The 27,241-nt window shown below is 42.5% G+C and overlaps 1 protein-coding gene across 1 annotated transcript in view; it reads left to right on the top strand.

Annotated features, from left to right (window-relative positions):
- ANTXR1 (ANTXR cell adhesion molecule 1) overlaps positions 1-27,241 on the top strand; it is a gene marked incomplete at its 3' end in the record, with an annotated part of 168,815 nt that overhangs the window by 133,121 nt on the left and 8,453 nt on the right. Inside the window, exons 15-17 of the mRNA XM_083368341.1 lie at positions 6,594-6,689; positions 7,644-7,811; positions 23,965-24,045. Of these exons, the coding sequence (XP_083224467.1) occupies positions 6,594-6,689; positions 7,644-7,811; positions 23,965-24,045 (345 nt within the window). The remainder of the gene's footprint in view (positions 1-6,593; positions 6,690-7,643; positions 7,812-23,964; positions 24,046-27,241) is intronic.

Raw genomic sequence — 27,241 nt, 5'->3', positions numbered from 1 at the left:
TGACCATGATTGGTTGCAGTATTCCAGGTGTGGTCTTACTAGGGTTTTATAAATTGGTACGAATGGAATGGAATGAAATGGAAGGGACCTTGGAGGTCTTCTAGTCCAGCCCCCTGCTCAAATAGGAGGACCTATACTATCTCAGACAAGTGGCTGTCTAGACTCTTTTTAAAAATCTCCAGGCCTATGATCATCTTAGTTGCTCTTCTCTGAACTTTTTTCCAAACTCTCAACATTTTTGTGATATGGTGACCAAAACTGGCTGCAGTATTCCAGGTGTGGTCTTACTAGGGCTTTGTAAAGCGGTGCTAATACTATGCGTGATCTTGATTCTATGCCTCTGTTTATATAACCCAGGATGGTATTAGCTTTTTTGGTTGCTGCTGCAGACTGCTGATTATAGTCAAGTGATCGTCCACTAGGACTCTAAGGTCCCTCTCAGTTACTGTTTTTAAGCCAGGTCTTGCCCAATCTGTACTTGTACCTTTGGTTTTTCCTGCCTAAATGTAAAACCTTGCTTTTCTCCACATTAAAGTCCATTTTGTTGGATAGGGCCCATTGTTCAAGTTTGTCAAGATCTTTTTGGACCCTGAGTTTGTCTTCTGGGGTGTTGGCTACTCCTGTCAGTTTGGTGTCATCTGGAAATTTGATGAGTTCCCCTTCAGGTCCCTCATCTATGTCATTTATGAAGATATTGAAGAGTACTGGGCCTAAGACGGAACCTTGTGGTGCCCCACTGCTTACCTCTCTGCATGTGGATGTAGTGCCGCTGAGGACTACTCGTTGAGTTCGGTTTGTCAGCCAGCTACTGATCCATCTGGTGGTGATGTTGTCTATTCCACCTTTTTCTAGCTTACCAAGAAGTAGGTTGTAGTCTATTTGGTCAAATGTCTTACTGAGTTGACCATTAGTTTAGTCTCGGTGATATTTTCTGCCTTAGTCTATTATGGTCCACAAGCAGCCTCCAACCTTGTACAGAAGTGGGGGGAGTACAGCGAAACAGACACAACAAGCATTCGGGAATAGGTCACACTGTTTTCTGCCAATTTAAGGATGGCTTGAGGACACTTGAGTTCAGCAGAGGGGAGATCACCTTTGCCTCGTTTCAGTAATTTAAGACTTACTTTCTAATATCAGCATCCAATTAGCTGCTCAAAAGAAGCGGCATGTTTTATCTCGGTAAGAACCACATAGTGAAACTTAATTTCTTTTGCTTTAGGCAGAGAAAAGGGAAAGTGTTATCACTTTCATTTCTAGCTCTGACTATATGCTGGCAGCAATGAAGCAAAATTAGAACTTTCTTCGTTTTACCTCACCTGATTGAAATCCCAAACTCAGACAGGCACAATAAACACGTTAATAATTCTGTTTTACTGGAACACCTTTTCCTGGAAATGCTTAACAACAACAAAAAATACATTTTCGGGCCTTTGATGCCTAAAGTTGATTTTTATGAGTCTGTCAGATTTCTAACAATTTCCAGGGCCTATTTGATACCACCAATAGAATTTGGACCGATACAGGTAGTCCTTGACGTATGACCACAGTGGGGGCAGAATTTTGGTCATTAAGTGATGAGCCATTAAGCAAGTCATCAAGTGACCAGACCCAAATTTGCCACATTTTTATTGCAGTCTTTAAATAAATATTGTGATTGTTAAGCAAATAGTTTCCCCCCATTGATTTTGCATCCATTGCAAGTGGCGGTCAAAGGGCAGCAGAGACGCTGCAACCAGTCACAAATGCAATCTGGTTGCCAAGTGCCGCAATTGCGACTGTGACTGCAGGGGTGGCACAACAGTTAGAACATTGAGGATGAATCAGTGCCATCATAAATAAATGATGGCTTGTATTATCTATATCCTGTTTAGTATATTTGTTGAAAGGGGATTGCTTATGATCACCAGTATGAGCCCTTAATCCAGCGTAACTCATGGACTGGGGATGGAATGGAGGCGCCACAGAGGGATGTAGCAGGGCGGAAAAATTGCAAAGACATGTTGGTAGCAAGTTGAGAATGGCCCTTCAAACGGATGTTTTGTCTGCTAGCACCTGTCAATAAACATATGGGCTGTTTTGAACCCTTGCCAAGACAAACCCTAACTTCCTTTCTCACTGTGGGGTCTTCCAGATGTTTTTGGCCTACAACTGCTGTTATCCCTCACTATTTTTGTTGGTCAGCACATCTGGGCACCAGGAAGATGCAAAGGGCATTCTGGTACCTCTTTTAACTTTAGCGACAAAATCTATTTTTGGCTTTTAAAGCAAGGCAGAGACAAAGCATTAGGTTCCTAGAAGGTCATCTGGAAATGGAATAACAGAATAACAGAGTTGGAAGGAACCTCAGAGATCTTCTAGTCCAACCCCCTGTTCAAGCAGGAGGCCCTTTATCATTCCAGTCAAATGGCTGTCCAGTCTCTTAAATGCTTCCGGTGATGGAGCACCCACAATTTCTGAAGGCAAGCCATTCCGCAGAATAGGTAAACGAAATAATACGCCTGGATATTCCACAGCTCTGCTTTCTTTCCCTGCATCTCTGCAGGCTATAGTGAGAAATGTCTCCAGAGGAGGCGGCAAAAAAAAGGAAGCAAAATGCTTTTGTACGTCTCCATCGTGGTGATGACATTCTGCTGGCTTTGTTCTTCCAAATATTTCCCCTATGAAGTAGAAAATGGGACAGGCCAACAGGGCAACCTGACTTGTGGCTGGATTGATGACCCTCAGGGCTACGATGGCTGGGCATTTTCTGTGTGGGGTGGGGGCTTTAATTCTGAAATAACGGGGAGGCTTTTCATGCTCTGGCCAAGAGCACATTCAGGGTTTGGTATTTCCTGTTGTGTTAGAAAGCTGACCTGGGCAGTGACAAAGCGAAGAAGGAGGGAAAAATGGCCTTCCTCCCAGATTTCAGGCAAAAAAAAAAAAACTTACAAAAATTTTTGGGCAGAAAGGGAGAGAATAAAGAGGTAGAACTCAGCTGGTTTTTAATTAAGGTGTAAAAGCAGAAAAAGAAAGATTTGGACAGTCGCCAACAGAGCAGGGCCTTAGCACTGTACTGGGCTGTGGCCTATTTCGAACCGGGCCCTGAGACCGTGCACATGGCTCAACTTGCGCAAGCTGAGAGCTGGTGCACGTGCATACAGGGGTGCAGCTCAATGTGCACAGGTTGAGCTGCACCCACATACAAGTGTGCGCCAACCTGCTGCTCACACAAGTTGAGATGCATGTGTGCACATGCGTGCTATCCCACCACTCGCATAGCTCAGTTCCCCTGTTGCCCCCCCCATCCAGGCTGCTAAGCTGCAAAGTTTGGGGGCCCCTGCAATAGAGGTAGTTCTCAACTTACAAGCATTCATTTAGTGACGGTTTGAAGTTACAATGGCACTGAAAAAAGTGACTTGTGACCATTTTTCACACTTATGACCAATGTAGCATCCCCAGGGTCCCGTGATCAAAATTCGGATGTTTGGCAACTGACCCGTGATGGTTGTTGCAGTGTCCCAAGGTCATGTTGTCACCAAGCAAAGTCAACAGGGAAGCCAGATTCAGTTAACAACCAGGTTACTAACTCAACAACTGCAGTGATTCATTTAACAGCTGTTGCGAGAAAAGTCGTAAAACGGGCAAAACTCACTTAACAACCGTCTCGCTTAGCAACAAAAAAATTGGGCTCAATTGTGGTTGTAAGTCGAGGACTACCTGCATTAATACAGAGCAAAGATTATGCTTTAGTTTGAACTGATTTACCTTCATGGCAATTGCTGCAGCTTTGAATCCCAGGATTCTGCTCACTGCAAATTTCACTTGTATTTGTTGTTGTTTATCAGAAAGAGATGCTGGGCCTTGTAGGGCCCCAGTTTTATAATGGAGAGAAGCTTTTAATGTTTCTTTCCCCCCCCCCAGTAGAAAAGCTACCCCCTCCCAGCCTCCCATTTATGTACTTTGGAGAGAACAGCCACATTCCTCCCCGCTTGCCTTCTTAGCACCAGCACCAGGAACTTGGGTGAAGCTCATCCGTAAGCCCCAAGGATCCTCCTGCTAAATCAATAAGTGCAGCTTCGAGAGAAAAATCTTTCTTTCCCCAGTCAAGACATTTGGCTTGGCTGAGTAACCATCATATACACCCCTGGTAATCCATTTGTGTCATTTGTGCACATATGTGCTAGAGAGGTAAGAATGCTTAAGCACTCTCATTGTGTCTGTTTTGCTGTACTCCCCCCACTTCTGTGCAAGGTTTGAGTCTGTCCAGATCCTCCTGTATCTTAAGCCTGTCTTCTGGAGTGTTGGCTATTCCTGCCAGCTTGGTGTCATCTGCAAATTTGATGAGTTCCCCATCTATCCCCTCATCCAAATCGTTGATGAAGATGTTGAAGAGCACTGGGCCCAGAACAGAGCCCTGGGGCACCCCACTACACACATCCCTCCATGTAGATGCGGTTCCATTGAGGACCACATGCTGAGTACAGCTATGAATCCATCTGGTGGTGATGCTGTCTAACCCACATTTTTCTATCTTATCAAGTAGAAGGTTGTGATCTACTTTATCAAATGCCTTATTGAAGTCCAATTAAAGTATATCCACAGCATTCCTCTGATCCACTAATTTTGGTCAAAGAATGCAATAAGATTTGTCTGGCATGATCTGTTTTTGACAAACCCATGTTGGCTTTTGGTTTGTTTGCCTCCAGGTGTTCACTGATTCATTGTTTGATTATCTTTTTCAGAATCTTCCCAGGTATTGAGGTCAGGCTGATAGGTCTGTAGTAATCCTGGATCAATTTTTTTCCCTTTTTTGAAGATGGGAACTACATCAGCTCTTTTCCAGTCCTCTGGTAGTTTCCCAGTGCTCCAGATCTTTGAAAGATATAGTTCAGTGGTTCTGAGATCACATCTGCCAGTTCCTTGAGAATCTTGGGGTGTAATCCATCTGGTCCTGGTGATTTGAACTCATCTAGGCTGGACAGGTGCTCACTTACCATTTTCTTGCCTCTCTTAACTTGTTTCTAATCTGTTTTTTATGGTACTGTTTTTAATAGGTTGGACTGTTTTTTCCCTTTGTGTAAAGACAGATGCAAAAAATGAGTTAAATAGTTCTGCTTTCTCCCTGTTGCTTGTCACCTTCTTGCCACTTTCTCCCACTAATGGACCAATCATTTCCTTGACTTTTTTCTTGTTTTTTACATGTTGAAAGAAGCTTTTTTTGTATTTTTTACTTTTGTCACAAGCTTTAGTTCATTTTGAGCCTTAGCTTTTTCTCATTTCAGCTTTGCAGGCTCAGGCTATTTGCTGATATTCTGCCTTAGTTATGTGCCCCCTCTTTCCACTTTTTATACTTGTCCTTTTTGTCTTTCAATTTATTAGGGAGTTCTTTATACAGCCACGCTGGTTTCTTTTGAGAGCTCTTATTTTTCTTATTCGTTGGTATTGTGCTAGACTGGGCTTTTATAATCTCACTTTTCAAAATTTCCCAAACTTCTTGAGTTGTTTTCCCCTTGAGGATTCTCATCCATGAAATCCTTCCCAAGCTCTCTCTATGTCAGACATGTCAAACACAAGGCCCGGGGGCCGGATCCGGCCCGCGAAGCTGTTTCATGCGGCCCGCGAAGCCATCCTGGAAACAGTGAGGGAATGGCCCCCACTGCCTTGGCCCTGGCCCAGAGACCCTCCTCCTGCCAGAGACCCTCAGATCTGTCCCACTCCTGCCCAGGCCCCCATAGGCACCCTTGATGTGAACCATGTAGAGCTGGCCACGCCCACCAAGTAGGCCATACGCACTCCAGCCACGCCCACCCAGTAGGCCACGCCCACCCAGCCCCCTGAGGGCAACCGCAATGCTGATGCGGCCCTCAATGAAATTGAGTTTGACACCCCTGCTCTATGTTTATTGAAATTAGCTCTCTTAAAGTCCAAGTCTCTGTTCTATTGCTTATGCTTGCATAATGTTGAATTCCAATATTGGATTATCACTCCCCCCCAAGGTTCCTGTGGCTTCAACACCTTCTATCATTTCATCTCTGTTAGTGAGAAGTAGGTCCAATCTGGCTAATCCCCTAGTTCCCTTCTCTACTTTTTGGCAGACAAAGTTCCCCTATTTTCTTACCACCTGATTGGTTAGTGCATGTGGTGTGGCACTCGCTATTAAAAGCTTGATTTTGCTTGTCAGCTAGGTTGATATTCTTGTCCACACACACAGCCCTGTGTTACATGCACTGATAATGCTATAATTTTTAGATTGCCGGGGACAGGAATGTTCTGTATCAATTAACTCACTGTCCCCGTTGTTTAGTTTAAATATTTCTCCAGAAAATCTGTGAATTTATTGCCAAGTAAGTCAGTAACTCATGTATGTATGTATGTGTATGTATATATGTATATAGCATGTGTATATGCAAGTTATGTATGTCTGTGGGTAGACATATACTTTCTTGAGAGCAAGCTACAGAATTTCATTTTTAATGTGGGCTAGTGTGCTCATAGTAAAAAATGACAATAAAGATTTATCTTTATCTTATCTTCTTCACCACAGCTTCTTTCTGTCTGAAGATTAGAAGTTCTGATCGTTCATTGTTGATGCATATATTTTCTCTCTCTTTCAGGAGGAAGATGATGATGGGCTTCCCAAGAAGAAGTGGCCAACGGTGGACGCTTCCTATTATGGTGGGCGTGGAGTCGGAGGCATTAAGCGGATGGAGGTAGGGTGGTCTCTATTTTGGGTTGCCACTGAAGAGGAAAATTCCCCACAGCCCAATTTATGAATGGAGACCACGCAATCCTCTTGAACCAAGTATATTGGAACAGCACAGGGTTCAATGAATGCAAGGTCCAGCCCCCTTAAGGAGCGTTCAAACAACCTTTATATAGGAGTATAACAAATGCAGATATTTCCAACCCTGGTAGAAGATGGCCTTCCCAGGTAGGAGTTCGTTACTAAAGTATCACAGCTTTCACTCTTCTGTTTCTAACTGATAAAGCTAGTAATTAAGTACGTAAAACATTCTGGCTAAGTTATGTGCCCCAGGAAAGGGAGGGGGGGGTAACTCTGAATCAACTGTTGACCTGGTTGCGTTCCTTGAGAAGGCCTTCTAGCGGCCTTCCAGGAATTTTAGGCCAGGATGTGAGGTCCAAGAATGAGAGGCACCAAAAGCAAAAACATCCCAAAAACAGAAGTGAGTAAAATGAACGTCTTTCAACAAAAATGGGGTTTCCGTTGCCAAAACTAGCTATACCAGTAGAGGGAGGTGGGAAAGAGGGCAAGGCGATGCCTCTTCCATCTTCCCTTGTGGTACACAACCTCTGGGTTTCTGTGAAGTGTAATCAGAAGACAGGGTAGCACTGAGGTGGCCACCACGTTGCCAAATTTCAATCCCATGGGTCCCAGATCTTGGATGCCTTTTTGCAAGTTGGCCCATTTTAGCCCATCATTGCTCCATGGTGCATGATTGTAAACTCAAGGTTTTTCACTGGTATGTTGCTCCAAAGTCTTCAAATGTAGTCACTGCATTTGTGAACTTGATGAGGTCAAAGAATCTCTGAAGCAAAATCCCACATGAGGTTACCCACCTCCGTCCATTTCTCCTTAGACAGCTCTGGATGGAGTCATTAGAGAAGGGCTTGAGTTCAGGCTGATGGAACTGTTTCCCTTTTAGGTTCGTTGGGGAGAAAAGGGATCAACCGAAGAAGGGGCAAAACTGGAGAAGGCCAAGAATGCACGAGTCAAGATGCCAGAACAAGAGTATGAGTTCCCAGAGCCAAGGAATCTTGGAAGCAGCATGCGCAGGGCCTCCTCACCACACAAGTGGTATTCTCCTATCAAGGTACATCTCTTTGCTGTTGGGTTTATTACACAAGCGAGATTCGAACAGCTTGATACAATGGTGAGATATGGGAGGTTCCATTCTATTCCATATGCTGGACGTATCTGCATTTGCGTAGCAGTAGAGGTAGAAGACTTGGCTCACATAATATTTGATTGTTGTTTGTATAAGAGGGTGAGAGACAGGTACCTTGGTTCATATATTAAACAAATGACCCATTGGGAACCCCATATTAAAACAACATATCTTACATGTGGCACGAATCTGAAAACAACACTTAACACCGCATAGTGCTTGAGTAAAATGGTTCGGATGAAATCAGCTTATGTGGGATTGATTGAGGTAGATTGTAGGGGTGGTACTGAAATATAATTTTATCTTATTTTACTTATCTATATATTATTATATTTTACTCTCATTTGATTTTAAATTATTTTTATAGGATTTTGTTAATATTATATGTTTGGGGCTCTGTATTCCGATATGGCCTGTGGGCTAATCAGTAAACTAAACTAACACAGCTGTTGGGTTTATTATGGTGATGATAAAGACTTCATGCATATTCAGACATCACCTCACAAATGATGTCTAAAAGAAGCACCCATGATTTCACCCTTGCTTATCCACTTACTGTGCCTTAATTGCTCTCTGGTCCTTGGACGGGTCACAGGGAGAGCAGTAACCAAACTAAGTAGGAAGGTCTTAGGAGGGGGGCGAAAGGGAGGAAACCGAAGCAGAAAGTTAGATAAGGAAGATAGAGAGGATAAAGGAAAGGAAAAAATTGGGGCAAGGAGGAAAACGCCAGCAAAGAGGAGCGCAGCGAATGAAGGGCTGTACGTGGAGTCGAGACAGCCAGCAACAGAGAACGAGAGAGGCAGCTCCGGAGCTCAGCTAAGCAGGCCGAGGCTGGGGAAAAAGGCAACTTGAGAGCAGCGAACCGGCATCTGAACAGCAGGCAAGGAGGGGGACCGTTGGAAGCAGCAGTGAACTGGTGGGTCACAGCATTTATTCAGCAGTTGCCGAGGCCCACACCCCAATCAAGGCAGCCCAGCTCGAGGGGGCAGCCAGGCAAATAGGCATAATTACCCAGAACAGAGAAGGAAGAAACCAGGCTGACGGCAAAGCAATCCGCCAGCCAAAAAGAGGGATTTTTCAAACAACAAACTCATGGAAAAGCTATTGTGGTATGCAGTGCATGTTCCGTGTATGTGCTTATGCCCAAAGAACACCCAAATTATACATGCATTAGATGTAAACTGTGTGAACTACGAGAGGAAAAAGTAAGGCGCTTAGAGGCAACTCTGGCCAAATCCCAATCTACGAAAGACAACTATACCCAAACTGAACCAAATAACGAACAAATAACGAACCAAATAACGAGCAAATCCCAGAGGATTTGACCCTACTGATAAACCCTTGGAGGAAGACAAATGGAGGTATGTCACACACACAAGGAAACACAATACTCAAAGAAAGAAACAGCATACAACAAACAAACCCCTTCTGGCCAACCCAACCCAATCAGAAGCAGCCCCATTAAAACTGAGCAATCGATTTCTCCCCCTAGATGGAAACATGCAGACCCACAACTTCCCCCTCAAAGAAAACATGCAGACATCTAGCAAAGAAACAACTTCAAATACCCCTAAAAAAGCCACATCAACAAACACACCTGAGATAAACAGAAAAGCAGCCCAGATTGCAGCCCCCAGAAAAGGAAGGCGAGTGTTGGTAATAGGAGATTCTATCCTCAAAGGAACAGAATCGTCCATCTGCAGACCAGACATACAATCCAGGGAAGTCTCCCTGGAGCAAAAATCAAAGATGTGGCTGAGAACCTAACCAAAATAATTAGGCCTACAGATTACTACTCTCTCCTACTCCCTCACATTGGGATGGATGACACAACAAAGAACCTGTCAGAGAACCTGCCCACATCTTAAGAAAGAAGGGCTCCTGGAGACAAGGTTTTCCAAGTAGGAACTTTTACTAAGAAATAGGAGATGGCAGCCATAATAGACCGGATCTGAGGAATTTTCTCACAGATCGATATTTTTAAAGTGTCCCCAAGCAACCCCCACCCCACAGTTCATTCGGTCAGTTCCGGATTAGCCAAGCTCCAGGTGATAAGCCCATCATGGGAGAGGAGAGATAACAGTCTGTTTGCAGCAGGATCATTTCCACCCTCCTCATACTTCATTCGGAGAAACAAACCAGATTCAGGAGAGTTTCATTCCTCCCTTTTCCACCCCCTTTCTTAGTTGTCCGTAAGATGAGAGGGAAATGCCTAGTGAGAGAGTAATTGATTATATTGTGATGGATAGCAGGCAGGCGGAATAAACAAAAGGTTACATTTAAGGAAGGAAGTGAAAGCCATAAAACTCCATGCCTGTTCCCTCTCCTCCTTAGGAATTGCAGAATCCAGGGGAGAGTGAGATTTGCACAGAGGAGATAGTTAGAAATGAAATATACCGTAAATGGATTCTGACTGAACCTGAGCACAATAGTGAGAGATTACAAACAACTAGGCAATAAAATTAAGCTAGGAGCACAAGTAGAGAATAGAATAGAATAGAATAGAATAGAATAGAATAGAATAGAATAGAATAGAATAGAATAGAATAGAATAGAATAGAATAGAATAGAATAGAATAGAATAGAATAGAATAGAATAGAATAGAATAGAATAGAATAGAATAGAATAGAATAGAATAGAATAGAATAGAGCTGGAAGGGACCTTGGAGGTCTTCTAGTCCAGCCCCCTGCTCAAGCAACAGAAACTATACCATCTCAGACAAGTGACCATCTAGCCTCTTTTTAAAAAATCTCCAGTGATGGAGTGCCCACAATTTAATTGTCCTCACTGTCAGGAAGTTTCTCCTTAATTCCAGGTTGCTTCTCTCTTTGATCAGTTTCCAACCATTGTTTCTTGTCCTTCCCTCTGGTGCTCTGGTGAACAATCTGACCCCTTCTTCTTTGTGGCAGCCCCTCAGACACTGGAATACTGCTATCATGTCTCCCCTATTTCTTCTTTTCTTTAGACTAGCCAAACCCAAGTCCTGCAGCCGTTCTTCATATGTTTTAGTCTTCAGGCCTTTGATCATCTTAGTTGCTCTTCTCTGAATTTTTTTTCCAAACTCTCAACATCTTTTTTGTAGTATGGAGACCAAAATTGGCTGCAGTATTCCAGGTGTGGCCTCACTAGGGTTTTATAAAGCGGTATTAATACCTCACTTGATCTTGATTCTATATCTCTGTTTATACAACCCAGATTGTATTTGCTTTTTTGGCTGGTGCTGCACATTGCTGGGATCTTAATCAACGGGAACAATACTATGCAATACTAGTAGAAACGGAATAGCTAAATATTTGCCTAGTAGGGGATTTTAATGTGATAATAGACAGGACATTAGACTATAAAAGTAGCAAAACAGGAAAAGGAAGAAAAAGATTACCTAAGACATTTTTAACATGATAGAAGAAATTGGTGTATAAGATATTTGGAGAGAAACCAACCCAGAAAAATATACATTTTTCTCAAATAGCCATAAATCCTGGTCCAGAATTGACATGATTTGGATGACACCTGAATTAAAAATTAACATGCAGGAGAATGAGATAGAATTAGGCATTTAGGCAGACCATAATCCTTTAAAAATGACGTGGAAAGGAATAAAAAAAAACTAAGATGGACCTTGAACCAATCCATACCAAAAGAGAAATAATTTATAGAATTAGCAATAAAAGAAATAAAAAAGAAGATACAACATTACAAAATGTATGGGATGCAGCCAAACCATATTTTAGAGGTGTAGCTATAACATACATGGCAAAAAAAAATAAAGAAAGAAAAAAGGCAACAACATATACTGTTAAGGGAAGAATTTAAAAAACTAGAATTAGAATTACAAATAAATCCACAAAAGAAAATACTGAAAAAACAAATGGAAATAATAAAACAGAAATTAAATTTAATAAAATCAGAAAAACTGGCACAGCAAATTAAAACAGCAAAAGAGAACCTTGTTGAAAACACAAATAAACCAGGAAGATGGCTAGACTACAAACTTAAAAAACAGAAGGAGAAAAAAATGATAAACAATTTACTAGATGAAAAAGGCTGTTTACAATTCAAAAATGAAGAAATAAAAAATAAAAAAAGAATATTATGAGGAACTGTATGATATAGAAGACATTTCATGGGAGAAAATGATTCAATATATGGAAAAAAAATAATTTACCCAAAATTTCAGAAAACTTTAAAACCATGTTAAATGAAAAAATAACAATGATGGAATTGAAAGAGGCTATAAGAAGACAAAAAAAATGATAAAACACCGGGACCAGATGGACTCCCGGCACAGTTGTACAAATGTCAAGATACATTAAGTGTACCATTGAAAGATGTGTGTAATGAACTTTTGTTGGAGGCTAAACTCCCAAACACATGGACAGAAGCAAATATTACTTTGATACCAAAAGAGGACTCAGATCTGACACAGATAAAATATTACAGACCGATATTACGGACTATAAAATCTTTACTTCAATAATAGTGGAGAGACTGAAAAGATTTCTAACTGAATTTATACATCCATATCAAAATGGATTTCTACCAGAGACAAATAAAAAATAATTTAAGAGTTATATATTGGACATATTGGAATATTATGAAATGCATCCAGGGAAACAACTGGCACTAATATTTCTAGTTGCTCAAAAGGCATTTGATAATGTTTCCTGGCAATTTATGACTCAACAACTAAAAACAATGGACTTTGGACAAAATTTTATAAATATGATTGAAACAATATATCACAAACAGCAAAAGTGATTGTAAATGGAGATTATAAAGAGAACTTTGACGTAAGAAAAGGCACAAGACAAGGATGTCCACTATCTCCATTGTTATTCATTTTAACTTTGGAAGTTTTAAACAGAAATATTAGACAAGATGCAGAAATTAAAGGACTAGAAATAAAAGATGAAACTTATAAATTGCAAGCATTTGCAGATGACTTGGTATTCATCTTATAGGAACCTTTAGAGATGATTCCTAAATTATTGGAAAAGATAGAACAGTTTGGAAAGATAGCAGGACTGAAGATAAACAGAGAAAAAACTAAAGTGATGGTAAAAAATCTTACAGATTAACAAAAAAAAGTCAGAGAAAACAGAATTACAAATAGTCAAAAATGTTAAATACTTGGCAATATGCTTGACGGCAAGATGTTCAACAATAAAATATGATAACTATATAAAATTACTGAATCAAATAAAACTTGACTTGGAAAAATGGAAAAAATTGCAACTGTTGACGCTAGGAAGAATTGCTATGGTGAAAATGAATATATTACCAAAAATATTGTTTTTATTCCAAATGATACCTATAAAACTGGAGTTGTTTTTTTAAGACTTAAATTTCCTAATTTTGAAATTTATTTGGCAAGGAAAGAAAGCTAGAATTAAACTGAAAATGTTACAAGAAGCTAAGGAAAATGGAGGTTTTGGCCTGCCAGAGTCGGTTATGTATTATCAAGAATCTGCACTAACATGGGTAAAATAATGGATAATATTGGCCCTATCCAACAAAATGAGTTTTAATCTGGAGAAAAGCAAAGTTTTACATTTAGGCAGTTAAAACCAAAGGTACAAATACAGATTGGGCAAGACTTGGCTTAAAAACAGTAACTATGAGAGGGACCTTGGCGTCCTAGTGGATGATCACTTGACTATGAGCCAGCAGTGTGCAGCACCAGTCAAAAAAGTTAATACAATCCTGAGTTGTATAAACAGAGGCATAGAATTAAGATCACACAAAGTATTAGTACTGCTTTATAAAACCCTAGTAAGATCACACATGGAATACTGCAGCCAATTTTAATCACCATATCACAAAAAAGATGTTGAGAGTTTGGAAAAAATTCAGAGAAAAATAACTAAGATGATCAAAGACCTGGAAGCTAAAACATACGAAGAACGGCTGGAGGTCTTGGGTTTGGCTAGCGCCTAAAGAAAAGAAATAAGGGTGACATGATAGCAGTAGTCCAGTATTTGAGGGGCTGCCACCAAGAAGAGGGGGTCACGTTATTCACCAAAGCACCAGAGGGCAGGACAAGAAACAATGGTTGGAAACTGATCAAAGAGAGAAGCAACCTGGAATTAAGGAGAATCTTCCTGACAGTGAGGACAATTAACCAGTGGAACAGCTTCCCTCCAGAAATCGTGGGCGCTCCATCACTGGAGATTTTTAAGAAGAAACTAGACATTCACCTGTCTGAGACGGTATAGGTTCTCCTGCTTGAGCAGGGGGCTGGATTAGAAGACCTCCAAGGTCCCTTCCAGCTTCTATTCTGTTCTGTTCTATTCTATTCCTCGCACCAATCCTCTGTAGCTTAAAGTTAAGTAGATAAAGGAAGAGCATCCATGTTATCTGTGAGAATGAAAATGGATTGTATTAACTTTCATTACATTTGGATTTCAGGTTGAACTCTTTTTCTGGGAGGCCTGCTACTGGGAGACCTACTGTCTTTTTTAAAAACAAATAATTCTATTAAATATTACAATTAAAAAGATAAAAATTAATACAAACTAAAAAAGAAAAGGAAAAAGGAAAAAAAGGAAGGAAGGAAGGAAGGAAGGCTTTCCTCCATCACAAATATAAACAATTTTAATAATTTATCAGTTTTTTAAAAATAAATAATCTCATCTTCTCATATCTCATCTCTTATCGATAAACAAATCCTTAAAACCTCATCATTCAGTCCTGATCAGCAAAAGTCCATTAAAGATTATTAGAGAAAACGTATCTATTTTAGTGTCCTTTCAAAGATGCTGACCATGGTTTGAGCAAGATGACCATTCCCTTTTCTCCCAGAATTCTAAATTTGCTGGAGACCGCTGTCTTATTGTATCTTCACAAAATAGCAGTCTGGAGTGCTTGTGGGCTGTCTCAAGTCTTCTCCTTGTCCGGAGAGAAATTATGAAGCGTCAGTTTGTTCAGTGGCACTTTGTTCTATTGCAGTTGTTGGCTCTGTGCTTAGCTGAACTGTCTTCAGTTCGCCATTACTTCTCCAGAAATCTTTCCAGAGACTGCTGTTACTGCCAGTGAAATCTTTAGCTCAGTCACTGAGCATTACACCTTTAATAGGGGACCCAATTCAACAGGAGATTCTCAGATACCTCAATAGGTATGTAAGATACCTCAGTAGGTACCTTAACTTACAACGGAAACATTTAAAGAATGCTTTAAATTCAAAATTTAAAGAATAATGGAATAAATCAAGGTAGTTTGGGTGTTAGCGTTCTAATCTGGATGTGTTGGACTGTAGCATCCATCATTCCCAGCCACATCGTCTTTTTTTAAGAAGGGAGTATGGCTACCTAGGCTAAGCATAAAGTAGTACATATGACACTATTTGTATGTTGCTTGTGACATGAGGAAATAAAAGTGGGTGGTGTGCAAATTAATTCTCACACTGTCAAAAGTAACAGTGTGATACCAGATATGTTTATGACCACAACAAGAGACAAGGGACTCTCTTCCCCCACCCCACCCCAAGAGAGAGGAACACCTAGCCCAAGGGTGTCAAACTCACGACGTCACGTGACGTGTTGCAATGTATCATGACTTTTTTCTCATTAGGTAGGAATGGGGTGGGTGCAGTTTTGGCGTGATGCATCTGGCCCGTGGGCCGGCAGTTTGACACCCCTGACCAAGCCCATTGCATCACTTGGGCAGAATTCTTACTATGGAATTCTTCATAATTAAAAGGTAAAGGTAAAGGTTCCCCCACACATGCGTGCTAGTCGTTTCCGACTCTAGGGGTCGGTGCTCATCTCCGTTTCAAAGCCGAAGAGCCAGCGCGTGTCCGAGGACGTCTCCGTGGTCATGTGGCCGGCGTGACTAGACGCCAAAGGCGCACGGAACGCTGTTACCTTCCCACCAGAGTGGTCCCTATTTTTCTACTTGCATTTTTTACGTGCTTTAGAACTGCTAGGTGGGCAGAAGCTGGGACGAGTAACAGGCGCTCACTCTGTTACGCGGCACTCGGGATTTGACCCGCCAAACTGCCGACCTTCTGATCGACAAGCTCAGCGTCCTAACCCACTGAGCCACTGCATCCCTCTTCATAATTAGAATCCACTTTTGATACACAGCAATCGCTGGAATTCTTTCAGAGCTGTCCTAGAATCAACTTACTTGTACCAGTTTTCTTCCCTTGGCTAAACTCTCTTTCCTGCCAGCGTAGCCCTGGTAATGAGGAAGGAGAAAGGGAAAGTGTAGACGTTCATGCAGGGAAAAGTGGTTGGAGAGGAAGGAGTTAAACCCTGCCCTCCCACCGTTTGCGTCCTCTGCCTCCTCTCCCCACCCTGCTTAAACTTATAAAATAAACTTGGATTTGGAATCCTTGTCTGCTCATAACATCTTCTAGGGAGGGATTATCTGGAATCCCGCCCGTTTCCAGCCTTAACAGAATTTAAAATATGAGACAATGTATAACAGCTTTATTTGCAAGCCCTCTTCCAATTCTCAGTGTGCCACAATCCTAGCCATGTTTGACAGTCTGAGCAGAGTTAGCCAGAGAGAGAAATGCAGTGTGCCCCCTTGGCTACAAAGGGGCTTTTCTGTTTATTAGATCAACATTTGATTTAATCTTTTTGGTGCCAATCAGTCTCCCCCCCCCCAAAAAAAAAAACCACCACCAGCATGGAAACAAGCAATGATTGTGCATTGTTGTTGCATATAAAAACAGCTGTCCAGTGTGTGTAAGAAAACTTGGCTGATCCCAAAGGTGCTTTTTCAGGAGGCAACTGGACTTCCTTGTTTTTCTTTGAAGACATTTCACTTCTCATCCAAGAAGCTTCTTCAGCTCTGACTGGATGGTGGGAAACTTGGCTGAGCAAAATCCAAGCAGAGTTTGTTCTACAGTTGTTGGTGTCTGTTCTCCTCAGAAATGAAAACTTTCATTGTGCCAAGGCCCTTCATGGCCCATTTTGCAGGAATAGATAATCTGCCTTTCTCTGCCTTCTTTCAAGAGAGAAATCCTGTAAAAAGAAAGCAACTCTGTGTACCTGTGTGAGTGTGTGTCTGGATTTCTACAACCACTGCTTGCCAGGTCTCTAAAAGGTCCACACATTTGTTTGGAGACAGCTTCCAGTTCAACCACCCAGTTCAAAATCATAATGGATCAAACCAGTTGGAATGGTTGTGTTTTGTTTTAAAGGTCCTCTAGAGCAGGGGTGTCAAACTCGCAATGTCGCGTGACGTGTTGCGACATACTGTGACTTTTTTGCCACTGCCGGCAATGGTGTGGGCGCGGTTTTGCTATGATGCATCCGGCCCGGGGGCAGCATCTGACACCCCTGCTCTAGAGAGTGCTTAACCCACCCATCTTTCCTTTCCTGCTAGCCAGTTGTGTCCTTGGATATTTGAACTCAGGTTTGCAGTATGAATCCTGATAAAGAATTCCAATCAATCAATCAATCAATCAATCAATCAATCAATCAGAATAGATCTGGAAGGGACCTTGGAGGTCTTCTAGTCCAACCCCTGCTCATGCAGGAGACCTTATACCATTTCAAACAAATGGTTGTCCAGTCTCTTCTTAAAGGCCTCCAGTGATGGAGTTTCCATTGGTTAATTGTCCTCACTGTTAGGAAATTTCTCCTTAATTCCATGTTGCTTCTCTCCTTGATCAGTTCTATCCATTGTTTCTTGTTTTGCCTTCTGGTGCTTTGGAAAATACCTTGACCCTCCCCTTCTTTGTGGCGACTCCTCAAGTACTGGAATACTGCTATCATGTCACCCTTGTCTTTCTTTTAGCTAAACTCGCCAAACTCAAATCCTGCAACCGTTCTTCCAGGCCTTTAATCATCCTATTTGCTCTTCTTTGCACTTTTTTTTCCCAAAGTCTCAACATCTTTTTTGTAATGTGGTGACCAAAACTGGGTGCAGTATTCCAGGTATGGTCTTACTAAAGATTTATAAAGCAGTACTAATACTTCTCGTGATTTTGATTCTTTTTACAACCAAGGATTGTATTGGCTTTTTTGGCGGCGGCTGCACACTGCTGACTCATGTTTAGGTGATTGTCCACGAGGTAGGACTCCAAGGTCCCTCTCACAGTTACTGTTTCTGAGACAGGTTTTGCCTAATCTGTACTTTTATCTTTAGTTTTTCCTGCCTAAGTGTAAAACCTTGTTTTTCTCCACATTAAATTTCATGTTGTTGGCTAGGGCCCAATGTTCAAGTCTGTCAATATCTTTTTGGATCCTGAGCTTGTCTGCTGAGGTGTTGACTATTCCTGCCAGCTTAGTGTCATCTGCAGATCTGATGAGTTCCCCTTCTATTTCATCATCTAAGTCAATTATGAAGATATTGAAGAGTACTGGGCCTAAGATGGAACCTTGTGGTATCCCATTGCTTACTTTTACATTTTTCTAGTTTACCAAGAAGTAGGTTGTTGTCTACTTTGTTGAATGCCTTGCTGAAGTCTATGTATACTATGTCCACAGCATTTCGCTGGTCTACTAATTTAGTCACTTTGTCAAAAAATGAAATAAGATTGGTTTGGCATGATCTGTTTTTAATAAACCCATGCTGGCTACTAGTTATAACTTTTATTTGTTTCTAGATGTTCACAGATCTGTTTTTTTATTATCTTTTGCAGTATCTTTGCAGGTATTGATGTTAGGCTGATTTGTCTGTAATTTCCTGGATCTGGGGTATTGTTTTTTTTTCCCCTTTTTTGAAGATGGGAACCACATCAGCTCTTTTCCAATCCTCTGGTAGTTCCCCGGTGCTCCAGGATTTTTGAAAGATCTGGTACAGCAATTCTGAGATAACATCTGCCAGCTCCTTCAGAGCTCTGGGATGTAATCCATTAGGTCCCAATTCATCAAGGTCAGACTGGTCTCTTGCCATTTTCTTGCTTATTTTATATTTTATTTCTAGTCTATCTTTTACAGTTACGTTTTTGGTAGGTTGGGCTTTAGTTTCTTGAAGACCGATGCAAAAATTGAGTTAAGCAGCTCTGCTTTCTCCCTACTGCCTGTTACTTCCTTGCTATCTTCTCTCTTTAGTGAACCGTTTCCTTGATTTTTGTTGTTGTTGTTATTTATATGTTGAATGAAACTTTTCATTACATTTCACTTTTGTTGCAAGTCTTTGTTCATTCTTTCCTGACTTCATCTTTGCAGATTCAGGCAATATGCTGATATCCTGCCTTAGTTATGTGTCCCTCTTTCCAGTTTTTGTACTTATCCTTTTTGTCTTTCAGTTTATCAGAGAGATCTTTGTGCCGCCATGCTGGTTTCTTCTTGGATTTCTTGTTTTTCTTTTTTAGTGGTATTGTGTTGGACTGAGCTTTTATGATTGTATTTTTCAGTGTTTCCCACGTTACTTGGGTTGTTTTCCCCCTTTAGGATTTTTATCCATGGCATTTTTCTTAGGCTCTCTCTGAGTTTCTTAAAATCAACTCTTTTAAAGTTGAATTATATTCTATTGCTTGTGTTTGTGTTATATTGAATTTCAATATGATGTGGCCACTCTTGCCCAAGGTTCCTGCAGTTTCAACTTCCTCTATCACTTCTTCTCTATTATTAAGAATTAGGTCCAGTATAGCTTTTCCTCGAGTTCCTTCGTCTACCTATTGGATGACAAAGCTGGTTAGGAATCTGTTTGATCTCCCACTTGCTGCAAAGTTTGTCTCCCAGTTGATATCATGGTAGTTAAAGTCTCCCATTACTAATGTGGTATATTTCCTACATAAATTTGTTAATTGATTAGCAAAGAGCTATCTATGTCTTCTGCTTGATTGTGGGGCCTGTAGTATATGCCTGGTATGTGTCATTTTCCCCCTTTTATTTTATCTTACATTTATGTATATATTTATATTATTTATTTTTTCCTTTTACTATATTTTATATTTATATTTCCTTTTATATTCACCCAACAGTGAAACAGCAGCACTGCTTATACTGCATTACGATCAAGATCGTCCTAAAAATATCAGCCTCTTGGGCCAAGAAAAGCTGGATTTTGTGGCATGCATAAATTAGGCATTTCTAGCCCAAATATTTTTTTTCATTTCTTTTCTTTTGCTTTTGGTTTTTGCTTGGCTTTGCATAATTAATTCTGCTTCTGCCAGACCTTGGAAGAAACAAGGAATTGTAAAAGTCACAAAAGTTCACTAGAAATTCGATCCAGCCACTTATTGGGATCTCAAGATTCCAGTGTTGCTTAAAGGAATCTTATTCCTTTAAGCAACGAAGAAAAATAAACTTGATATTTTGGTAGCTGAATTCCAGGACCAGCAGGTTTTCTTATTTTTCCTGCAATAGTGTTGCACATGTCCACATATTAGCTTCCAAACTAAATTCAAATTATTTACATGCCCTTGGTTCACATATCCCACTATACTGCCATGTTTTGCTTTCATTTTTCTGCCACATCCCCCTTCTCCCCAGCCCCATGCCAGAAGCAGATCTAGGGCAACAGTTTTGGAGTTCCTCATGGTCACAGGTCGGCAACCTGCGGCTCCGGAGCCGCATGCGGCTCTTTGAGCCGTCTCTTGCGGCTCCCAGCCGCCCGGTGCGCGCGCACCTCTTCCAACGGGCAGTGGTGCGCGCGCACCTCTCCAAATGGAGAGTGGCACCGCCCGTTTGGAGAGGTGCACGCGCACCTCCCCGAATGGGCGGAGGTGCGCGCGCACCTCCCCAAACCTTTGGAGAGGTGCGCGCGTACCTCCGCGCGAATGGGCAGCGGTGCCGCTCTTTCAGGAAGCCCGCCGCGGCCCGTCTGTGAAGCTGCCGAAAGCGGCAGCTTAGCAGACGGGCCGCGGCAGCTTCCGCAAAGAGCGGCGCCCCTGCCCATTCCGAGAGGTGCGCGCGCACCTCTCCGAACGACCGGAGTTGCGCGCGCACCTCCCCAAACCTTTGGGGAGGTGCGCGCGTACCTCCGCGCGAACGGGCAGCGGTGCCGCTCTTTCAGGAAGCTGCCGCTTTCGGCAGCTTCCTGAAAGAGCGGCGCCGCTGCCCCTTCGCTTTCGCAGCTTCCTGAAAGAGCGGCGCTGCTGCCCCTTCGCACAGAGGTACGCGCGCACCTCCCCAAAGGTTTGGGGAGGTGCGCGCGCAACTCCGGTCGTTCGGAGAACGGGCAGCGGTGCCGCTCTTTCAGGAAGCTGCCGCTTTCGGCAGCTTCCTGAAAGAGCGGCGCCGCTGACCCTTCGCTTTCGGCAGCTTCCTGAAAGAGCGGCGCCGCTGCCCCTTCGCTTTCGCAGCTTCCTGAAAGAGCGGCGCTGCTGCCCCTTCGCACGGAGGTACGCGCGCACCTCCCCAAAGGTTTGGGGAGGTGCGCGCGCAACTCCGGTCGTTCGGAGAACGGGCAGCGGTGCCGCTCTTTCAGGAAGCTGCCGCTTTCGGCAGCTTCCTGAAAGAGCGGCGCCGCTGACCCTTCGCTTTCGGCAGCTTCCTGAAAGAGCGGCGCTGCTGCCCCTTCGCACGGAGGTACGCGCGCACCTCCCCAAAGGTTTGGGGAGGTGCGCGCGCAACTCCGGTCGTTCGGAGAGGTGCGCGCGCACCTCTCGGAATGGGCAGGGGCGCCGCTCTTTGCGGAAGCTGCCGCGGCCCGTTTGCTAAGCTGCCGCTTTCGGCAGCTTCACAGACGGGCCGCGGCGGGCTTCCTGAAAGAGCGGCACCGCTGCCCATTCGCGCGGAGGTACGCGCGCACCTCCGTTCGTTCGGAGAGGTGCGCGCGCACCTCTCGGAATGGGCAGGGGCGCCGCTCTTTGCGGAAGCTGCCACGGCCCGTCTGCAAAGCTGCCGAAAGCGGCAGCTTTGCAGACGGGCCGTCGCCATCGGGCAACCGGGAACCGGTTCCATCTCATTTTTTTAAAAATGGCAGCCGCGTGCGTCCGCGCATGCGCAAAAAACCTTTTTGCGCATGCGCGTGCATGGACACACGCACGCGGCTCCCTCTTTTTTTAATTTGTGATGGAACCGGTTCCCAGTGGCTCTTTTTCTTTTTTAGGTTGCCGACCCCTGCTCATGGTCTTCTCCCTAAAAAGCCAACAAGCTTGATGTGTCTCACCAGTCTTTTTGCCGATGGATTGTCAAATGACGTGGGTGATCAACCAGCTTCTGTTGGCCATTCCAGGCCAAGTGAAGGCATCTCCCCTTGCCTTCCATTTGGAGGACACCGTCCTCCAAAGCTTTTCTGCTTGGGCACTGGGAGAGTGCATCCTTCAACTGGGAGAGTCTGCAACCTTCAAACAGTCCTCTTTCCCTGGATCCAACAAGCTTCTGAGTTTTCCCTACCCAGAGACCTGGAGTAGCCCAGACAGCAATGAACCTGTTGAAATGTTGGACCATGAAGTGGGAGAAAAGCCGCCTTTATCTTACATCATGGCTGAACTCCAGCGCGACCCTGCAGCCATCAGCCGTGACTTGGGCTGTTGTGAACTCTGGTTGAGAACCTCTGGTCTCCATCAGTAGTCTTAGATGGCTTCTTGTTTTGGATTATTTCGGGGATCCCTATCACAAGAAAGTGGTTGGATTAGATGACCCATAAGATCCTTCCAATGCATAGGTTTGGTTTTGTGTCTTTCCTCTCCTATGAACTATTTTTTGAAGACTTTGCACATTTTCTTGTAGGCTGCTAGGTATTAAAACTTGCACTATAGCCACAAAGAGAAATTTGGTACCAAAATCACATTTTGGGGAACAGGACCTGGTTTAAATTAAGTCTTGCAGATGCTATTTTGATGAAGAACAGCCTCTACAAACATGTTAAAATAAGAAACAGCAAGGAGCCCATTTTTTTTCCTATCGAAAGGACTTTCCATTGTTATTTTCTCCATTATAGTTGAGAAATCTGGAATATTGCCATTGTAGGACATGCTTATTTATTTATCCACGTTTTTTGAAGAATCTTAGTGGACTGACATAGCCTCTCCTTCTTCATCTGAGAGAGAGAATGGCAGACCCACAATCACTTACAGGATAGAGCAGGAATCTGGCGTCTGCTCTCTCTGGTGTGCTGTGCATCCTTTGGGCTGTTTGTTGTAGCACAGAAAAAAATGAGATATGCTTTTCAGACAGGCCTGAGCTCTCTTCTTGTTTACATTCACCACAATAGTGTCTCTGGCTGCAAGGGAGCTATTCAAAAGAGCCATAGCCCGCCACTAGAATGAGGTTTGCAACATGGCTTTCTGTACAACCCAGTTGGCTCATCGTAGCTATCTACTTGTTTCCCGCACTGAATGTACTTTACAAATATCCCCCTGCCCCACGGAGTGACTGTTTCTTAGCTTGAGTGACCGTCAGAGAAGTGAACCTTATGAAGATTGGCTACCAACTTGTTTCTCCGTGTTTGTGGGGAGGTGAGGAAGATGCACTTCTGTCTGAAGTGTTTGGTGAACGGCTTGGGGAGACCTTCCTGTTGGGAGTAGGCCAAGGACCTTTCAAATCCAGCATTTGGGGTCAGAGTGGTCAACCAGGTTGAGCCAGGAAACCCATAAGCATGAGAAGACAATAGCTCTCCTCCATTATTGCTTCCTCACAATGTTTTTCTTTTGTACTGAATGTTTATTTTCTTGTTTTCTGCCCAAAAGATGGAGCAGAGTATAAATACTAGAAATCAGTCAACCAATGTTTGCAGGAGTACAGAATAAACTTGGGACTATGATATCACTCCTTGCTGGATGGAGTACTTAGAACAGATCTTTGTGAGAAACCGGGATTTGTCCATTGCCCGTGAAGCCCTCTGGAGGAACAGGCACAGATGGCCCTGAAGAGGGGGAGTCAAAATGGCTGACTCGTGCCCCCTTAGAAACTTTAGGCTCCAATTCTTAGCATTCCTTCCCAACATCATCAGCGACTATGTTGGGTTACATAAAATCAAATACGGACCTGTTTCCCAAGAAAAAGTCTGAAGAAGACTCAGAAAGTAGCCCAGTCGTTTTTAGTACATGGATGGTGTATTTTTTCTCTCATGTATGAGTCAAGGTGGTGCTTTGATTTCTAATTTTATAACATTAATGAAAAAGATGGATGTGTTTTTGTGCACTGGGGCTTCTGTCTCTTTTGCAAGCTGATTTATTTTGTGCCAGTCTTGTAGCAGATATATGATACCATTTCCTTGTTTTACAGGGAAAGCTGGATGCCCTCTGGGTTCTTCTGAGGAAAGGTTACGACCGAGTGTCTGTCATGCGACCACAGCCAGGAGACAAGGTAATCCCCCTTCCCCGTCACTGACTGCACAGAACTTCTTTGGGTTTCCTTGAAGACTCTCTCTAAATCGGTTTTTTCTCAAACTTGGCAATTTTAAAATGTGTGGACTTCATCTCCCAGAATTCCCTAGCCAGCCAGAAATTCTGGGAACAAATCCACACAATTTAAAGTTGCCAGGTTTGAGAAACATTGCCACAAATATAGAATAGAATAGAATAGAATAGAATAGAATAGAATAGAATAGAATAGAATAGAATAGAATAGAATAGAATAGAATAGAATAGAATAGAATAGAATAGAATAGAATAGAATAGAATAGAATAGAATAGAATAATCTGGAAGGGACATTGGAGGTCTTCTAGTCAAGCAGGAGAACCTATACCATCTCAGACAAGTGACTATCTAGTCCAGACATGTCAAACACAAGGCCCGGGGGGCAGATCCGGCCCGCAAAGTGGTTTCATGCGGCCCACAAAGCCATCCTGGAAACAGTGAGGGAATGGCCCCCACTGCCTTGGCCCTGGCCCGGAGACCCTCCTCCTGCCAGAGACCCTCAGATCTGTCCCACTCCTGCCTGGGCCCCCATAGGCACCCTTGATGCCAACGATGTAGAGCTGGCCACGCCCACCCACTAGGCCATACGCACTCTAGCCACGCCCACCCAGTAGGCCATGCCCACCCTGGCCATACCCACCCGGCCCCCTGAGGGCACCGCAATGCTGATGCGGCCCTCAATGAAATTGAGTTTGACGCCCCTGGTCTAGTCTCTTCTTAAAAACCTCCAGTGATGGAGCACCCAGATTTCTGGTGGCAAGCTGTTCCACTGGTTAATTGTCCTCACTGTCAGGAAGTTTCTCCTTAATTCCAAGTTGCTTCTCTCCTTGATCAGTTTCCAACCATTGTTTCTTCTCCTGCCCTCTGGTGCTTTGGAGAACAGTTGGACGCCCTCTTCTATGTAGTCAAAAAAGTGCAATGTTGTCAAAGAATTGCAATGTTTAATAGGATTGAAGGAGAAAGTAATTAAATATATGAGGAAAAAATGCATTTTTATATATAAATATACTTATAGAATATAGATTTAGTTATTTAAATTATGTTTTAATTCATTCCATACAGTATGGAGTTTCTCCTTTTCCCTTCCGCTTATTGGAACATGACCCTCTGCTCAAAAGCCAATTGTGGCCCTTAACCCCAAAAGATTGTGTACCTCTAATGAACACACACACACACACACACACACACACACACACTGAAATAACAGGCTAAGTTAGAAAAGAAACCCATTTTGGTGTAGCTATCCAACAAAGACTTGGTGATATTAGAAAGCCTTTCACCTACCTGTAACAAAGGCAAAATGATTTTGGCTCCAAATATTTAAAATAATGAACAAATGTGTGATTTTCCATCTTCGAATATTTATTTGGGATTTTCATATTTCATGTTATAGTCACCATATTTCATCTGGTGACTATAAAAAGTCTCTGTGGCAAGGGATTTGCAGCTGTTAGGCAATTCAGGTCCCTGGAGGTTTTCTGGAATGGGACAGGATCTCCTGCTTAAACAGGAGGTTGGACTAGAAGACCTCCAAGGTCCCTTCCGACTCTGTTATTGTGTACCCTACGTTGTTTGCCAGACAACCTCGCTAGGTTCCAGGGCTGCTGGTTATCTGAATCTGCATGTGGGAGGTTTCCTGTTCCTTTAAATTTTGTTCCATTGAAAAGCTGGTAAAGATCCCTCTGGACCTGTTTTATAACAAAGGAATGATGTAAGAATGAAAGCTAAAGAGATGCAAATGCTGCTCTATTGCATCCGTGCCAAGCGTTCGTTTTGGGATTTTTCCTTCTTAGTTAACTGCCTCACAAATTTCAAGGGCTCTGACAGAGAACAGGAAACAAAACTCCATGTTTCAGATTAAAGGGCAAACAATTAATTTCCATGTTCAACCCGTTCTGCAATCTGAAATATAACTATTGCTTAGCATCTTCACTGCCTCAGATTTTGAAAGCAGTTCACAGTTAGCCAAATCTGCACAAGAGGACACAGATTAATGGAAACAACATTCAAAAACTGCACTGTGTTAGGCAAAACCTGCAAGAACTTTGAACATTAGGCAAAATTTGCAAGCAGAATGTAAATCGATGAAATATGCATAGCATACATACCAATTTAAGTGCAAATAAAGATCAGATCTGAATAAATAAGAAACCAAGATCAACTTTTTAGGTACAGTTGGAGAACAGCCCTTTTAGTCTATGAGCTCACAAAAGCTTATGCCTTTTAATAAAAAAAGATATTATCCATCTCCTTATTTTTTTTAGTATTAAAAATACTTTTTGTATCTCATCCTACATAGAACGTAGAATAACAGAGTTGGGAGAGACTTTGAAGGTCATAATACAAATATGAAAATGCACCATAACAAATAGAAAAAACAATAATAAGTACTAAATGATTTTTGACAAATGCACAGAAATAAAGGAACCCAAATTGACAGATTCACTCATTCCATGTTTTCTACATAAAGGGGGTGGATACAGTTTTATATATACTGTATAATATACAGTAAATCACATGACCCTGGGGATGCTGCAATGGTCATAAAAATGAAAAATGGTGTGAAAAATGGTCATAAGTCACTTTTTTACTGCCGTTGTAACTTTGAACAGTCACTAAGCAAATTGTTGTAAGTCGAGGACTACCTGTACTTTATCTTTTTTTTTTTTTTTGGTCATCAAGTTTTTGACACCTTGCTGGGCGACTGGTGGTACTCGGATAGTGCCTTATCCTAAAAGTGGTACAATGGGTGAAAAGTTTGAAAAGCCCTGCTGTATATAGTAGTAAAAACGTGATATAATAAGAGACAGGCTTGCTTGTTAATTATCACATTTAAAGAAATGCCTACAAGCTTCTCTCTGTTTTTTTACTCAGTGTCCCAGTTTTCATTCCTAGATTCACTTTTGCCTGGTCAAATATCAGACACTTATCCCTCCTTCTTGGCATTGCCCAACCTTCAGACACGAGGCGACCCACAGTCTGCTCTGCCTCCCAGGTGCCTAGACACAAAGACGTCTAACCCTACATTAATCATATCTGCTAAGGACACGAAGAATTCTTCTTCTGAAAATTATTAAAGCAACAGCTGAACCACCTTCAAAGGAAAAGTTCAGAAATACCACAAAAATGCTGGTACTCCTTC

This window comes from Vipera ursinii (genome assembly GCF_947247035.1).
Source record: "Vipera ursinii genome assembly, chromosome: 8".
Taxonomy (NCBI): Eukaryota; Metazoa; Chordata; class Lepidosauria; order Squamata; family Viperidae; genus Vipera; species Vipera ursinii.
Note: the sequence above shows the minus strand (reverse complement) of the source record. Positions and strands in the feature narration are given on the sequence as shown.